At 34.8% G+C, this 18,011-nt stretch overlaps 2 protein-coding genes across 3 annotated transcripts; one reads left to right on the top strand and one right to left on the bottom strand.

Moving 5' to 3' along the window:
* The first annotated feature begins 697 nt into the window (after positions 1-697).
* On the top strand, positions 698-3,910 carry LOC107463366 (cytochrome b561 and DOMON domain-containing protein At3g61750-like). Of its 2 annotated transcripts, XM_052253071.1 has the most exons (4): positions 698-898; positions 1,386-1,726; positions 2,672-2,964; positions 3,467-3,910. In XM_052253071.1, exons 3-4 carry the CDS (start codon positions 2,713-2,715, stop codon positions 3,701-3,703), a joined length of 489 nt encoding a protein of 162 aa, XP_052109031.1. In that variant the 5' UTR covers positions 698-898; positions 1,386-1,726; positions 2,672-2,712; the 3' UTR covers positions 3,704-3,910. The 2 variants fall into 2 exon arrangements, with proteins under 2 accessions (XP_052109031.1, XP_020985609.1); XM_021129950.2 differs by lacking the exon at positions 698-898 and having other exon boundaries at positions 1,352-1,726.
* A 354-nt stretch (positions 3,911-4,264) lies between these two features.
* On the bottom strand, positions 4,265-16,275 carry LOC107463399 (protein REDUCED CHLOROPLAST COVERAGE 1). Its single transcript, XM_016082189.3, has 26 exons — positions 15,975-16,275; positions 15,640-15,745; positions 15,328-15,389; positions 14,556-14,648; positions 13,772-13,844; positions 13,369-13,662; positions 12,947-13,014; positions 12,706-12,837; positions 12,515-12,556; positions 11,854-12,378; positions 11,597-11,757; positions 10,494-11,019; positions 10,332-10,394; positions 10,133-10,234; positions 9,451-9,768; positions 9,033-9,125; positions 8,713-8,814; positions 8,490-8,594; positions 8,268-8,401; positions 7,991-8,174; positions 7,719-7,850; positions 7,408-7,520; positions 7,148-7,235; positions 4,715-6,990; positions 4,555-4,605; positions 4,265-4,439 (listed from the first exon to the last, which is right to left on the bottom strand). Exons 2-24 carry the CDS (start codon positions 15,698-15,700, stop codon positions 4,870-4,872), a joined length of 5,592 nt encoding a protein of 1,863 aa, XP_015937675.1. The 5' UTR covers positions 15,701-15,745; positions 15,975-16,275; the 3' UTR covers positions 4,265-4,439; positions 4,555-4,605; positions 4,715-4,869.
* Positions 16,276-18,011: the final 1,736 nt, after the last annotated feature.

The following is an 18,011-nucleotide window of genomic DNA, read 5'->3' as shown; positions in this document are numbered from 1 at the left end:
CTTTTTTCCAGTTCAATTAGTTGCTACACTGTACTACTGAGCAACACAATAGATCTAAACAAGCATATATCTTGTTCCGTTAGTATGTCATAATCTTCCGACCTTATATCTTCCATTACATTCATAATTGTAATTGGAATGTTTTAACTATTCACATTAATATAATACGGACTAATTCAGATGGATTAAGGATTTTTTAGGGTTTTTTAGACAGTAAAAAAATTTCTTTCTTTTCTTTCGTGATCTTATAATTTTAGGTAAGCAAAAACTTGGTTAATATTACAAGTGTAAAAAGTGCACGCAATTAATTCCACAAGAATGATGAGTTTATAAGAAGAAATATTCATTAACTTAACATTTTAAGATTTTGAATTAGATGTGGTGTCTTTTCATTTTATATCTCACTTAGTTCTTCTTCAAAATCTCTCCAAGTGACCCAAAAAACCTATAAAATTTTTTATACTGAAAAAAGACGAAACATGGAACATCTATATAAACATTATAATTGAAAAAAAATGTTCATGGAAATATCAAAAACAAATTTATAAAGTAGAGAAATGATGCTCAAAGTTAGGTTCTGATGAATATATAAGATGATCATGATTACCACCTTGTACCATACACTATCCCGTGTCAATTTACTTCCTATTCATATTTCAAGCAACTATTGCTACTCTTAAGTCTTAGATTTTTTTTTTCTTTCTCACTTTGTGGAGTCTATGAATGGCAAATATAAGATCTTGGAATCAAATGTGGCCATCTTTTCTTGTCAAGCAGTGGTTTTGCATCATCAGTAAATACTTGCAAGAACACAAATTATCAAAGTTTTCTGCCTCCTCCATACCAGAATATATCCAATATGATATGCAAACCTGTATGGCATACATATGAATTGAGGGTAAGTTTCAAATTTTTTTTTTCATTTTTTAAATTCTTTTACACCTCTTCTCTGTGAGGCTATTTTGAAGCTTGTTCACTTTGATCTAGTTCAGAGTGTTTTACCTTCAACATTTCAAAAAAAAAAAGGGAAATATAAGTTTTCAAATATTAGCATAAATTTTAAAGATAAAAAACAATAAGGATTTTTTTTAAGAACAATTCATTTTTCAGCATTTCTTTTGTAGAAGCTAAAAGTAACAGCTTATCAGAAAATTTTTACTTTTCAACTTTTACAACTTTTATAAAAAGACTTTTGATTGGAAAATAACTTATTAAGAAGCTAAAACAAACACATTCCAAATCTAGCTACAAATTATTGTTCTCCCTTTTGAATTTGCAAAATCTTTTAGTTACTAGTTTAGTATTGTGATGATTTTATTACAGTATCTTCAAAATGATCAAACAACAATCAACAACTATCATATTATCTGCTCCCTACACTCTAGGATGGGTTGGAATTGGATTTTCAAAAGATGGCATGATGGTTGGTTCATGTGTGATGGTTGGATGGATTAACAAACACGGCCACGCGAAAATCAAGCAGTTTTACTTGCGCGCCAAGAAACCGTCGGAAGTCTTAGAAGACAAAGGTGAACTGCCACTAAATAATTTGCCTGCAGCAGTGGCAACCAATGGAGCTGAAATTCATTTGGCTTTTCAGTTGAAGATGGAACTCCATTGGAGAGGCAACAAGTTCTTTTGGCTTTTAGTATTAAATATCCAAAGAACAATAACCATCTCTCCAAGCATGATGACAAAACATCTTTTGTATTTGATTTTACTTCAGGTACTGAACTTTTTCTCTATAAGACTGTTGTTACATTAGTATTATTCTTGAAGTGTATGCAGTTTCACACAATTTTCAATTAAATCCTTATAGTTTAAGTATTTATAATTAAGTTCTTCAGTTTTTCAACCAAGACTTTTATCAAAGCATCATAGCAGATGTGCTATTTTTATAATTACTCTCTCTTTTATTACATAATGTGATGCTTTTTCAATTTCTAGGCCTTTTTTAAAAAGAAATTTTTGATTTAATTACTATGGAGATGTTTATAGTTTCACTCTAACTATCAATTAGTTATGTGTACTTTACAGCAATTTTTAGGAAATAACAATGATTCTAGTATACGGGTTTGATCACAAAATTTGTAAACTAGAGGGTCTTGGTTGAAAAACAACATAGGCATTTAATAAAAAAAGTTTAAACAGTATAAAATTAATCTAAAACTTTTGGACTATGCTACGTGTACACTAAAATCAACTACCAAAGTCTGCCACCAGTATAATACATGTTGGAATACAAATACACGTTGAAAATAAATTAAATCACACATGTATTTATACACAAATACGTTGGTAACTGATTTTAGTGGCTGATTTTAGTGTACGAATAGTATTTTTGAAAACGTTTATATAATAAGAAAAGCTTCATTACAAACTTTTATACTATAAAAAACTTATTGAAAATTGAATAAAACTATAAGATTTTCTAAAGTAATTTAACAGAACATTTTTTCTTTTTGCCTTCTCTTAACAAACAAAATTTGAGTTAGCTAGATTTAAATAAATTTAACCACCAATTTAATCTCAAATTATCACTTTTAAGAAGTACAAACCAAAGTAGAAATTCATATTAATCCAAGAACTAGTTACTTCTCTTTTACATATATGACTTGGTGAAACATTTGTAGCTTCTTATGATAGTTGATCAACTCTGTACTTCAATCAGGTTCTAAGGGCCCTTTATCATCATCTAATGAGTTGATTCAGATGAGGAAGAACCATGGAATTGTAGGTATAATAGGATGGGGTCTAATCCTACCTATAGGGGTGATCATTGCTAGATACTTCAGGCATAAGGATCCTCTGTGGTTCTATTTTCATGCAGCCATTCAATTTGTTGGATTCACATTTGGTCTTGTTACAATCATTCTTGGATTGCAACTCTACACCAAGATGAATGCTCATATATCAGCTCACAGAGGCATAGGCATTTTTGTCTTTGTACTAAGCATTCTTCAGGTTTGTCACCAACTCTTAATATATAATAGGTTTAATTATTCTGAAGATCTATGTAATTTCGCTTAACTTTCAATTAATTTGTTGTAGTTTAGAAGTTCATAATCAAGTTCTTGTATTGCGCGAAAGTCTTCATTCAGGTTTCTATAATTTAAACATTTCTATTGAAGTCTTTTTAGTATATAAATGTTTTTTTCAATCAAATAGTTTTAAAATGTTGCAATATTATCCATTAAAAGGGCTTGATCACAATTTTTTTTTTAAATTAGAGAAACCTATCTGAAAAACTTTTGTACAATATGTGAACTTGGTTAAAAATATTGAAATTATAGGGACATGATAAAGAGTTTTATACAATATAGAAATTCGATTACAAACTCTTGAAGTATAAAAATCCTAACTGAAAAAGTTGAGTGGAACTATAAGTAGCTTGAAAGTAATTTAACCTAGATAATACTATAAGTATTCTACATCTCTCACTCTTAAGTACAATTTGAACTTTCAGATATTGGCATTATTTTTGAGACCAAACAAGGATTCAAAGATTCGAAGAATCTGGAATTTGTACCACAATTGGTTTGGAAGGTTGGCAATGTTATTTGCAACCATGAACATAGTGTTGAGAATACAAGCTGCTGGGGCAGGAAAAGAATGGAAGATAGGCTATGGAATCCTTTTTGGTATAACAGTTGTTGTAGCCATTGTTCTTGAAGTATTAGCATATTTGAAAAGACAGAGATGAAATATTTGCCTCCAAACTTCCAAATAGACCCTTTTAGAGGAGTATCTACATTTCCAACTCATATTTAGTGAAAACATATATTCTGTTTTATTTTACTTTTCATTTTTTAGAGCATGTGCATAAACATTGCCATTCTGTTTGTTGTAGTCTCATAAAATTTGCAGAAACAAAGTTTTCTGCATTAAAAAAATTTACTAATCATTGTAATTGAGGCATTTTGAAATCAATAATTCAATATAAACATGTACAAAGCTTAGTGAAATCCCTAAGATTAAATGTTTAAAAACAAATATAAACTTATGCATCATAATTAAGTGGACATAGGATGTGAAGAAAATACCTACCTGCATTGCTGCACATATCTATATGCTTACAATGAAAACAAACTATATACAATAATAAGTTTCAGCCTTTTGCTTATTGTATTTAAAAAATAATTATCTTTATTAATATGTTCACATTATTTCAGTTATAACAACTCAATAACCAGTCAACCAAAAAAGGGAGGGAAAAAAAAGAAGGAAAAAAGAAAAAGAAAGAGAGAAAATAAAGTATATACAGTTGAACCAAATTAACTAACAGAGCCAGTGCCATTGATAATAATGTAACCAAAAAATAATTAGAAACAGTCTAATAGTTCCTGTAATTAATATATCAAAATTGTCTAAACTACATTAAAACCAAAATCTTCATCTTGAAGGCATCTCTGAAATGACCAAAATCAATTATGATGAAGCTGCAGACAAGCAAGATTATCAGCATTAGTGCTGTTCCCCAAACAACTTGAACAAAATTGTTTCAAGATTTGATGAATTTGAATCAGCATAAAGATTTTGTAGGTGAGACAATACCTTTGAATTGAAGAAAAGCCTCCAAGTCTTCCATCTTAAAAAAGGAGACATCTGCATGAATTTGATGAATTTAAATCGTGGAAATGTCATAATTTCTTCAAAGCTCAAACAAATATAGTAACATCAACAAACTGAAAAGTAATGAATGTATAATACACACCAAAAACTTCCAAAGCATAGTGTCGATATAAAGCTGATACACTGCGATTTGTAATTGAATTCCGGAAATGCTTGAACTCCAACCATATAATATCACTTTTTGCAATTTATCAACCATAACTGCTATCTTTCATTAGTAACAAACAGGACTTCGAGTTAAGCAGTAGCTGTACAATCTTTACTAGAAGAGATGTTGATTGACCTGGGAGCATCACTTCCTCTAACTATTCGGTTATAATTAACTTTGAACGACTGAGAGCCATGGGGTCGAGTAAGCAAACTTATCGGCATTCTAAGAGTCTGCTTCCGGTTTCTTCGTCCTCTAAGTAAAATGCTGAATGTCTTCTCACCATCCATGTTCATTTCACTGCTGCTACTGTGATCATTTATTCCAATGCTTTGACTTTGGTTGTTCCCAGAATTTTCAGTTTGAGGAAAATTTGGATTACCATTTTCTTTAACACCTTCCGAAACAGCACTAATCACTTCACTTTCACTACTCTCTGAAGTCAACCCTTTCACTTCTTTATTGGATTCCCCAATGTTGTCAATGCTCTCAGGCAGAACTACACCTGAACTTTCAGTTACATGTCCCTGCACCTGTGGCTCCAAAATGTGATCCTGGAGAGGTTCAATGATAGCTGCTGGCAGAGGATATTCCACAGGCTGACAAACAGGCCAAATGGCTCCAGGACCAAACTTACATACATTTGGAGGGTTCAGACTGCACTGCCAAGTAAAATGATTAGCATGAAAAGCACCGGTGGTGACTGGAAAGTTGGTGGTTGTCACTGACTGAGGTTGACTATACGGAGGATACATAAATGGCAATGGTTGCATCATGTTTGGTGTTGGGGGTGGTGAAGGGTATGCATGATGAGGAGGCAGCACAGTAGCAGGACTTGGAGGAACATGATGAACATTCATGTTCACTGGCCAAGGGCCAATAGTAGGAACAGCACCAGGACTAGGAGGAAGTGTTGCATTCATTGCAATTGTTGGAGCCCGTGCCATGATAGGTGATGGGTTGAATGGAGCTGCAGACGCAGATAACTTTTTATACGGAATGCCCTGAGCATGACTCTGAGTTGGACTTGATGATGATGTGTTGAACTTCATATTCTCACTATCCTGGGAGACAGGAGTTGAATTATCGATCGAGTCAAAACCACCTGATGATTTGCTTGCATCTGTTTCTTGTTTGTGAGAGTCTACAGGAGCATCCACTACCCCAACCAATATGCTATTATCAGATGCTTCTTGAGCCTCTACATCCCCAGATTCTAGAGCCTCAGCATTCTCACAATTTTCTTGCACAAAATCAATGATTTTGGTTTCCTCTTTCTGCTCAGCAACTGTAGTATCATCTTGTAAACCATCTACGAAATATGCTGGTGAATCATCATGCTTCTCTTTAAGTGTATCATCCACCTCTTCCAGGTTTGAGTCAGTGTTTATATGGGCTTCAATGTCCTCCGCATCACGATTTCCAAGATCATGTTCATTGCAGAGATCATGTTCATCGCCACCAGGAATCTCGCTTTGAGGATTATAGACTTGGAACTTGGAAATTGTTCCCGGGGGAGCCAAGGCTACTTCCTTGTATGAAGGAGATTTTCCAAGGCTAACTAGAGAAGTCTTTCCCGGATTAGCATCATTCACAGATGAACTTGTTCCAGAGTCTGAATGAGAACTCAAAGGCTTGTCCACAATTTCTGTCTCATTTGTGGAGGTCTTGGAAGCCGCAGGCGTAGACTTAACCCTGTATGCAACCGATTTGACTACTTTCCTTCCAAATTTAGTGCCTTGTGAGATATTCACAGCATGATTTTCAGCATGAACACCATGTGAAATTGTTCTTTTCTTCAAGAAATAATACCTGCTATTCTGATTAGTACTCCTTACCAAAGGATATTCTGTGCCAGCTTCCACATTCTTCTTCTGGTAACTATAAACTTTGCCAAGAGTGGCACGTCTCTGCCTCACACGACGACCATGTGAGCCAGCTGATCTTGGCCTTTGAACTGGTTGCCATCCATCCTCCCCATCACCATGCACTTCAGACACAACTTCACCAGAAATATCCTGCTTTTCATCCGAGATCTTTTCTAAAATAGGCTGTTCTGAATAGGATGCAGAGTTGCTCCCCGGGTCAGAATCTGCCCTACCTTCAGGTTCAGGTTCATGTACCTCATCATCTGAAATCTCTTTTGGAGTTTCCTTCGAAGACTCATCAGAACTCGTAGATCCGGTGCTCTGGTAGGATTTGGTCCTCACCTGACATTAGAAAATGCTTGGTGCATTAGTAATACATCAACTACTCTATATTCACCTTTTCAAATCAGCAAAAAGCCGGCACATACTTGGGTTTATAGTTAGTTTCCAAAAAACAAATTGTGCAGTTGATTCCATATAAAGGTTAAGAATTTTCTACCTTTAGTATCTGGCTTCTTCTTTTTGCTGCCACATCTCTTCCTTTGGCATCTTGGTTAGGATTAATGTAGTCAAGTAGATCTGACACACTGAAAAAATCCAACGAAATATAAGAAAGAATATCTACAGATGTTATTATACAACTATCATGGATATCAATACAAGATATTCACGATTATTAACAACTGTATCCCTATTGATTCTATCACATCATACTCATAATAAAATTATTTAATAAGAAAAAATTGAATGATGGTATACCTTAGATGCCCTTTACTAGCTATTGATGCATCAGGCTTCCGTGTACCATTTCGAGCAGCTTCTTGCTGTTCAAATGCCTTGGATTCAAAATACTCAAGCCAAGCGGCAGCATCCTGCACATTTCATCACAGAACTGTACTATAAACAGGTATAAATTTTTGTAAGATTTTTACTTACTGATGGCATACTCTCTTAAACAATGATCTATGACAACTGTTAAGAATTCAATATACATATCAACACTTAACAAGTCTTGGATTCAACAAATTACTGTTTGCATAACAAGGAAGATATTACGCGTAACAACATACCTGCGTACGCAAATCATCAGGGCCAAGTTTTGCCCGCAAAATTTGCAATGTTGTTTGCTCATGCTGCACACTCAATGGATATGCTTCCATTAAAGAGAGAGCTATTGCTATAGCATGATAACTTGCAGCTGTCTGCAGAGAATGAAATTCAATAGAGATGTAAGTATCATAAAAGGGTGATCACATAAACAAATAAAAGATGGAAGGTTTCTATTGGCGCTCACAATTCAAGAAAAAACATTGTACATTCAATAACATGACTAAACTAAAACCTGAATATGATCTGGACCAAGTAATCTTTGGTTGCACTTCAAAGCTTTGTGAAGATATCTAAGAGCAATGTGTACATTTCCTAGACCTTCTTCCATCATAGCGACATTGATGTAAGTTGCAGCAGTGTTTGGATGAGATGGGCCACAAGTTAGGTGCAGAAGATATAAAGCACGCTTTACATACCTGATAGAAGTGCAGAGAAGAAAAAGATTATAAGATTAAAAGTCAAATAGTTTTTTAAGACACTTCACTACATTGTACAACCACAAAACATACTTCAGAGCCAACTCTGTGTGTTGAAGTCTATAATAGAAAACTGCAAGATCCCCATAACTCTTCATAGTATCTGGATGATCCAGGCCTAATTCTCTCTCATTAATATCCAAAGCTTTTTGTTGATAAATTGTAGCCTGCAATTAAAGAAAAAAGTATTATAAAAACTAAGTTCAACTTGGATACTCAAACAAGAAAAGTATATTCAACATTTGGACATTAGACCTGATTGAAGTCTCCAGTGTGATATAAAACTACAGCAAGAAGGCTGTATGCTCCTGCCGTCATCCGATGGTAAGGACCACAAACTGCTACGAGCTTGGCAAGAGCCTGTCACCAACAAATTGTAGCAAATATCACACAACAGAACCAAAATGGAACTATAGTATATACGAACCTTATCCGAAGCTGAAAGTTTTCCAGACAAAAGGTCTACAGACAGATATACCTTTGTACCGAAGGTAACTGCATCCTCGAGCTTTCCCTTGTCTAAAGCTGTTTTGGATGATTCTAGGAGCTGCCTTCCATCTGCAGATGAGCATGCGGCTTGCTGCAAAGATAATAAGTGCAAAGTTCAGTTCTATTAAATCAACATTGACAATTATGTCAGAGAACATATAATTATATAGCGGAAAGCTATCCTTTATAAATAAATATTTTCCGCCATGCTTCTTAATGGGAAACTTTTATCCACATCCAGTTGTATTCTTCTTCCTTATATTAATGAAATTCTTATTTTATCCAAATATATATTCTCTTTTACTCTACCTTATGAACTGGCACCAAGCTGACAATATCAGATTTCTGAAAGGGAGTTGGAGAATCCAAATCAAAATCCTTTGGGACAAGCTCAATCCCCACCTAACAAAGACAGTAACTATTAGAAACAATAGAGACACAAGACTCTAGATAGAGACACAATATCATAGCAATAGGAAAACTACAATGTATGAAACATAAGTGTCATGTTATAGCAATTGGAGAACCACAATCTATAGAAGATAAGAAACGGTTAAGTATTTACATGTATATATATCTATATGAACATATGTTGGAAATATTTAAAATATATGTTTAACAATCAAGATAGTCTAGAACAAAAAGCCTACATAAAGCATATCTTAATTCTTAATTCTTAAATGTTAACAAAATTTCTATATATTACAGCAGAATCTTTAAGCAGTACCTTGTGACATAAACCTCGTAAAATTGCAAACTTCCTCACATCCTTGTAATTCGAGCTGCTAAGATCCCAATTAAACCTTTTCTTCAAAAACACCTCAAGCCATCTCCAAACTAAAGGATGAACTTCAGATGAATTAACTAACTCTCTATTCTCAGGAACACCAAGAAGCAAATTCAATGCACAAGCTACTGATGTTGCTATTTTCCCCTTGTCATCAACAGCAGAAATCACTGCCTGCAGGATGTGCTTGAAAGCTCGAACTATCATCTCATGAAGGCAAAGTGATTGCACATGTGATAATTTCTCAGAAAGCTTGACCTGTAGAAGACAAGCAATAAGCAAAGATCATAAAACATGGAAAATCTACCATAAGTGATTCTAACCCAAAGATACAATCCATTACTGAATCTTCTGTGAAGAAATGCAGCAGACAATACCAAAGCATGACGCAATAGAACGAAAAAGGGGAAGGAGAATAATTGCGGATAAACTAGATAACACCTTTCTGAAGTCATAGGATTGTGGGCATGTTAATATAATATTTAAACTTCCATTTATAAATTACAACTATAGAACTTTTTAGAAGCTCAAATATAAGAACAAAGGGGAAGGAGAAAGAAGGGCCCCTTAGACTTATAATTAAGTTGATGAATAAAATGGTGAATAAGTTCAGAGCACTCACAACTTGTCCAAGAGAACGCATTCGAAGACCCCTAGTATGCATAAAATCAGTTAGGGTGCGACCATCAACTGGAGACAGTTCCAGTGAGCCAAAATCTGCTACCTGTATTGCATAATTAATAAAAGTAACTATGAATCTTCCAAGTCTTCTTGACTAGAGAGCTCTTCAGACAATCAACCAAACAGAATTCTATTATTACCAGTTTCGGAAGCGCGACATCCGTGTAATATTTCTTTGATAAGTCAATCAACTCTTGTATAGACTGCAAAAAACATGAGATGGTTAAACTAAGAAACTGGATAAAATAATTTGAGTTCAGTTTAGAAAACAAGGAGATGATTGTTACAGTTACAATACATACCTTGCAGTGCAGTCCAGTCCCTGATTCTTTCAATCGGATAAAGGCTGCTTCAGATAATATCTCCTTCAGCACTCGCTCATTCTCAGCTGCTGTAGTTTCATGCTGAGATTCTACAAATGGAGAAACTTGTACCTCTCCATTAGCACATTCAACTAGGGGTTTTGAATTCTCTGATGCTGAATTAGCATTGTTTGAATCGGGTTTCTTTTTGTTGTTCTTCAGGGCTTTAAGGGGTTTCCCAAGACCCTCAACCTTCATCTCATGTTTAGCCTTTTCTAAAGAAGGTTTCTTATCTTTTTCTGCATTGTTTTGGTCCTGCAAATGTTGTATCCAGCAAGCTCCAAGTTCCCATCTAACAAAATTGTCCGAACTCACTTCCTCTTTTTCAAGCTTAGCAAGACTTTCTTTTATCAGCTTCTCCACAAAATCATGGGAAGCACCAACCTCTTCGTGCTCAAGCGTTTGCACGTGAGCCATTTGTTTATTGTTCTCTGATTGTGTTGTATTGTGAAGAAGTAATCTCAAACTGCAAAGAAGAACAGAATAATTTAGGTGCTATCAAGACATGATAAATGAGAGAGGGATCAATCAAGAGAGGGGAAAATAATAAGTATTGATGTGAAAGTGAGCAAGTTGAAAACTACAACAGAATACAACAACAACAAAGCTTTATCCCACTAGGTGGGGTCGGCTATATGGATCAAATGATGCCATTGCGCCTTATCATGTATCATGTCTATAGTGAGACTGTTGACACGTAAATCTCCTTTGACCACCTCATGTATAGTCTTTTTAGGTTAAAAAAATAATAAAGAACAAAAAAATAAAAAATAAAAAACTTGTGCAGAACTTATGAAGAGAAATAAGAAATAAAAGTCATAGAAGTAGGTAAAAGATTTTACAATGCCACAGTTAGGAAAAACATCAAAACTGCTGATGGATCTCTTTCTGAGACCTTAATCCCGATGTCATATAGCTTTAGAGACAAAAGAAATTGCAGATAGTAATATACAAAAGAATGAACCGGGAATGCATTCGAGTCAATTAGTATTATGTAAAGATGTAAACTATTGTAACTGTAAAACATTGAATGGTTCAAGAACCTGTTAATGTTGAGTGCATTGGCACCGCCATCTGGTTGATCAATCAAGTCAATATTTTGTTGAGATTGACGGTTCACGTTTTCATTAACTCCACCATCAACTTTCACAACAACGACATAACCACTATATCTTACATTGATAACACCTAAAGTTATGATGTCCTGCAAATAAAATGTGGAACATTGATCAGTTATATTTAAGGACTAAAGAAGCATCGTAAAGAGACAATGCAAACAGGTACTTTAAAAATTTCGTACATGTGCAGCAGTGTTCTCATCAGCAGTGATTCCTTTCAGTAGATTTCTCTCCACTAAATCCTTTTCATTTACTCCGGTCGCATCTACTCCATCAATTTTAGTATCAATCTTACAGTTGGCAAAAGAACCATCTTTCACAACTTTTATACTCAAGTCACCTATTCTCTCGGAATAAACAATATCGTTTTCTCGAGCTGAGCCGCTAAAATTTGGATCTTCAATTACATTTTTAACGGCCTTTATTGCTCTGAAAATTGCAACATCGACAAATAAGCTGTGCAGAAGGAACGCTTTTCTATCACGAACTTGCCTTTCTTCTGCGGTCTTGCAAGGCATAGATGCAATAAACGAAAACTCATTGGACCACGGAAACAAATCAAACTTTCCATCCCTTCCTAGACCACCACCATTTCCTCCCCAAGCTTCATCCTCCACAGGAAGAGGAGTGAAAAAAGATGGTGATTGTGCTGCAACAGGAGGAACAAGCCATGTGTTCGCTCTGAAACCATAGGGAAGATTGCCAAACTGGAGACAAATTACAAATAAGGAAGGTTAATAATAATAATAGAAGCCATTAACATGATCTATGATTCACCTCACAAATCAAAGAGAATTGCACAATATGAATAAAATATAAAACAACCAAAAGTTCACCGAATACCTTGTTACGTTCTGAAAATGCCTTCAAGAGATCATCATAAGCCTGAAATTGTGAAATAAATCTTTACAATGTTATAACTAGAGTAAACCAAACTACCAAGGCATAATCCACAAAAATTGCAGTGAATTCAATCAGAACAAAAAATCAAGTGAGACTATCTTAAACAAAGAGTGTATAAAAAAAACACTAACATTATCAAAAGCTCTGCTGAGCTGTCTCAACAAATCGACGAGATTGTGACACAGAATCCGCTGCTTCCCAACACTGTAAAAACCCTTCCTGCAAGCTTCAACGTGCACCACTTTCCCATTACACAGCTTCACCTGATAACAAATAAAAAAATAGAACCAATGCACTTCAATTGTATCATTTCACTTTCAGACAACAAACAAAAAAGCAACTACAATAAATTCAAGGATCAGAGAGCTTTACATCAAGAGAGAAGAGATAATCCTCCTCCAATATCTCCTCCATGCGCCGCCTCGCCGCCCTCTTAATATCTGCACACAGTTTCCCCCACTCATTTCAGTATGACAACACAGTTCTAGAAACATCTATACCACTCATTTGCACTTGAAAAAATTAAAAAATCATACAAGAATATCAAATTAGTGGTTATGAATGTTCTCGAAGTAAGCATTAAATGTGCTCGATATGGATACAGGTATTTGTCAACCAAAGCTCGCGCCAAAACTTGAGTTAGTTATTCAGTTAGTTTCAGCTGGAATAGTTAGTTATTTACTTACTTACTTAGTTACGCAGAATAACCAACTCCAAAAGGTGAAACTAACCTAATAACTAACTCACAGAAAGTGGAAATAAAGAGAAAATGCACAGAGAGAGAGAGAGATTACATTGGAAAGGAGGAGTAAGGTGTGAGAGAGAGAAGAACTCGTAGAAGCTTCCGAGCTTCGGGGACGAGTGGCTGATCTCGCCGTCACCGTCAGAAGCTGCCGCCGCCGCAGCTGCCGCATCTTTCGGCGGTTGCTTTTCAGACGGCGTTTGAGGCTTACCGGATTTAGGTGTTGTTGCGGCGGCCGGATTCTTCGCCGGCAATGGCGGAGACGAGGGGCCGAAGGCGGTGGTGCAGGCAACGATATCGAGGAGTCTTCTGACGTGTGCCTCCGCTCCAGCTTCGTCATAGTCCTCTGCGAAAGGCAAGGAACAAGATAACTTCTACGACGTCGTTTCAATAATTTTTTTTTATAATTCATTTTTTTATTTTAATTCAATCATGTAATTTAAATTTAATTATACCTTCAACCAAAGTGAGGATGCAAGGTTTCAGTGCAGACACGTCCACCGTGTCCTTCAACCGAGGGCCCCTTACCTGAAAAAAATAAAAGTAGATTTTAAATTTAAAAAAAAAGAAAATAAAACAAAGATAATATTATCTTATTAATATTAATTATATATAAATTAATAAAATTTATTTATTAAAAATAATTTAATAATTATCTAATTAAATAAAAAAATATTAAAAATTAATAGTCTTTGAAATTTTTTCTACTATTATGAATTATTATGAATTTCTCTATTATTATTATGAATAGAGTTTAGTTTATAATATGTAGCTTTATTTATGACTAATAATGCAACCATAATTATGTGTCCAATATTGAAATTCAACCTTTTTTATGCATAATTTGCATCGAAATACAGACTTTACATTCGCCAAATACAACATTACAACTTCCGTACGAAAGTTGGTCATCCATATTTTTTTATTATTTAAAAACTTTTTCGCAAGTTAAAATTTTATATAAGACGACCTCGCCTAATATACCAACTATATAGATCTATTTTTGGTGATACTTCTCAGACGGTGCATGAATATTATTGGTTCTCAATATTCATATTAGTCAAACTGAAGTCAAACATATTGAAATTAACACGGCAGAATGTCTTGCATAATGTCCCAATTCAAACAGTATAATTTTTCTTTTCTTTCCAAATATAGTTAGTCCCATACGGCAATAATATAATCATTGGTGGAAACTAAAACAATTAATAAAATTATAAAATATATTAATTAATTTACCTCATGTGATAGAGAAAAATTTGTGATGTAACATGTCTCTGTATTCACCGATAAGAGACGTCTAACATCTATTATTCTGTCCGTTGATATTCCCTAATTCAAAATAAAGGGAAAACTTTAATAATATTGCATCAATTTAAGTGTAACAATAAATAAATAAATAAATAAAATAGTGAAAGCTATGTGACAAAACTTGGAAAAGAAGAAGAAGAAAAATATTACAATGACCTCAAGCTTTGGAATTTGGTTTAATTAAAAACTAGTTTCTCAAACAATTTTTTTGTCTATATGTTACATTGTCAAAATGATATTTCACAACCACACAAATATATATGCACAACAGCATGTACACGCCTCAACTTGTAATTGAAATAAAGCCAAAAAAAATTACAAGAAATTTTATAACTCATAAATATAATTAACAATTAAATATTTACATGAAAAAATTAAAATTAAGCATAGGTTTAGAAACTAGTTAAAACGTTTTGGTGATGCTTGGTTGACATAATATATCGTTAGGAATAATAATTTTTTTCAAACGTTTTGGTGATAAAGTGAGCAACTTAATGGTTGAACACTTTTTCCATCCGCTAATGATAATTAATAATATTAATTAATCTACTAAGCATAAAGTTCAGCACTGAACAAGCACAATCTAGAAAAAAGATAACAAATGAGAATCATGGCAATAGCCATAGTCAATGCACAAATTAAAAATTATACTATTTTATTAAGTCAAATTTTAAATTAATGGAAAAAAAAAAGAGCATACCTTGAGAACAACATGAGTTTCATCAACAAGGTTGACAGTCATATCTATGACAACCGGAAGAACTGCAAAATAATAATTAAAATATTTTTCATAAATTTTTAATCAAATAGTTAAATTAAAAATTCTAAATCTTTAGAGATTAAATAGTAAAAAACTAATTAAATGACATAACTCATTACAGTGTCTCTTTTCGCATTCAAATTAATTGGCTTAAAGAATTAAGATAAACTTCGTTTAAGACTATTCAAGTATAATAAGAAATTAAGAAAATTATATAAATTAGATGAAAATTTTGTTAATTAATTAAATTACCCTTCTCTTCCTTCTTCTTCTTCTCTCCCTTGGCCTTTCCACTTCTGTTCCTTGGTGCCATTCTCAGATTGATAAAACCAAATTGGTATCTTTAATTCCCAGCACTCTTATATAAATACACAGAAAATAAATACATAAATATATATTATAAATTAGTGGAAGATTATAAAAAACTATGAACCAAGGCTTATTCATGGCCTAATAATAATAAACAAAAATTTTGAATATAACTAAAAATATGTAATTGAAATAACACCACCAGAATAGCAGCAATAACAACAAAGTCTTATCCCACGAAAAAGTTTAAGTTGAATAGAATAGTGCAAAAAAATTACCAAAAAACCAAGAAGGCAAGAGCCTTGTATAGTAATGAGAATTCTGAAGAAGAGTGACAAAGACAGAATATGGAAGAGTCTTTAATGCATTGCTTGCTGAGTTGGTAGCCAATAACAATAACTATGAAAGGGGTATAAACTGAAAATGAAAGTTGAGTTTTTGGAGCAGAGAAAAGGGAAGGGTAGTTCAGAGTAGTGAAGTAGTATATAGTACTTTGTGTTTTCTGAGAAGGTGGATAATAAAAATGGATAGAAAGATAGAAAGATAGACTAGAATAGAAGGAGAGAAAAAATGATAAGAGGGGAAGCAAAATGGAAGAGGGGAAGCACAAATATAGAGGATGGTGTGATAAGGAAGGAAGGGCTGAGATTCAATGCTCAGAAAAAATGATAATAATATGGCATTTTTTTATGGCAGCATTCTACCTCATACACACACACTTTCCTTAATTATCAATTTGTCCTATGTTTTTGTATTTTTTTTAAATATATAAATAATATATAATTTTTATTTTTGACACTATTAAACATTACAAAAAAAAGTTTATAGGGTTATCTAATCAGATTTATATATGTAAATAATTTTTAAAGGATAAATAATAAAAAATACATTTAAATTATCTTAAGATTGACAAGAATATTTTTAAATTTTACTATCAATAAAAATATTTTTAAATATTTTTAAAACATAAAAAAACATTCAATTGAGATCAAAGATTTATTCCGTTAATAGAAAAAATGTGGCAGGGGCGCGTGGCTAAATCTGGCGTGAGTGCGTGGCTAAATCTGGCGTGGGCGCGTAGCTAATATAGTAGTTACCGTGGCAATAATGAGAGGCGCGTGGCTAAATCTGGCATGAGCGCGTGGCTAAATCTAGCGTGAGCACGTGGCTAATATAACAATTAACGTGGCAATAATGAGAGGCGCGTGGCTAAATCTGGCGTGGGCGTGTGGCTAATATAGCAGTTAACGTGGCAATAATGAGAGGCGCGTGGCTAAATCTGGCATGAGCGCGTGACTAAATCTGGCGTGGGCGCGTGACTGACGTCGGCGCGTGGCTAATATAGCAGTTAACATGGCAATAATGAGAGGCGCGTGGTTAAATCTGCCATGAGCACGTGGCTAAATCTGGCGTGGGCGCGTGGCTAATATAGCAGTTAACGTGGCAATAATGAGAGGCGCGTGGCTAAATCTGGCGTGGGCGCGTGGCTAAATCTGGCATGAGCGCGTGGCTAATATAGCAGTTAACGTGGCAATAATGAGAGGCGCGTGGCTAAATCTGGCGTGTGCGCGTGGCTAAATCTGGCGTGAACGCGTGGCTAAATTTGGCGTGAGTGTGTGGCTAAATCTGGCGTCGACGCATGGCTAATATAGCAGTTAACGTGGCAATAATGAGAGGCGCATGACTAAATCTGGCATGAGCGCGTGGCTAAATCTGGTGTGGGGGCGTGGTTAATATAGCAGTTAACGTGGCAATAATGAGAGGCGCGTGGCTAAATATGGCGTGGACACGTGGCTGGCGTCGGCGCGTGGCTAATATAGCAGTTAACATGGCAATAATGAGAGGCGCGTGGCTAAATCTGGCGTGAGCGTGTGGCTAAATCTGGCGTGGGCGCGTGGCTAATATAGCAGTTAACGTGTCAATAATGAGAGGCGCGTGGGTAAATCTGGCGTGAGCGCGTGGCTAAATCTGGCGTCGGCGTGTGGCTAATATAGCAGTTAATGTGGCACTAATGAGAGGCGCGTGGCTAAATCTGGCATTAGCGCGTGCCTAAATCTAGCGTGGGCGCGTAGCTAAATTTGGCGTCAGCACGTGGCTAAATCTAGCGTAGGCGCGTGGCTAATATAGCAGTTAACGTGGCAATAATGAGAGACGCGTGGCTAAATCTAGCATGAGCGCGTGGCTAAATCTAGCGTGGGCGCGTGACTAATATCGCAGTTAACGTGGCAATAATGAGACTCTAACATTTTCTACTTGTCATATCGCTCTTTTTCATTAAGCGCATGGCTAATATAACAGTCAACGTGACAAATGAT

Source organism: Arachis duranensis, chromosome 8 (assembly GCF_000817695.3).
Source record: "Arachis duranensis cultivar V14167 chromosome 8, aradu.V14167.gnm2.J7QH, whole genome shotgun sequence".
Classification (NCBI taxonomy): Eukaryota; Viridiplantae; Streptophyta; class Magnoliopsida; order Fabales; family Fabaceae; genus Arachis; species Arachis duranensis.
The sequence above is the reverse complement of the archived record's forward strand: the minus strand, read 5'-3'. Positions and strand labels throughout refer to the sequence as shown.

What these genes read in the sequence shown, in the direction of transcription:
- LOC107463366 (XM_052253071.1), top strand. Translation starts at nt 2,713, where the DNA reads ATGAGGAAGAACCATGGAATTGTAGGTATAATAGGATGGGGTCTAATC. An exon ending in TTGTACTAAGCATTCTTCAG is followed by an intron (nt 2,965 to 3,466) that starts GTTTGTCACCAA and finishes TTGAACTTTCAG; the next exon opens with ATATTGGCATTATTTTTGAG.
- LOC107463399 (XM_016082189.3), bottom strand. Translation starts at nt 15,700, where the DNA reads ATGGCACCAAGGAACAGAAGTGGAAAGGCCAAGGGAGAGAAGAAGAAG. An exon ending in AATGCACTCAACATTAACAG is followed by an intron (nt 11,020 to 11,596) that starts GTTCTTGAACCA and finishes TCTTCTTTGCAG; the next exon opens with TTTGAGATTACTTCTTCACA. An exon ending in CAGTTACCTTCGGTACAAAG is followed by an intron (nt 8,595 to 8,712) that starts GTATATCTGTCT and finishes TGTTGGTGACAG; the next exon opens with GCTCTTGCCAAGCTCGTAGC.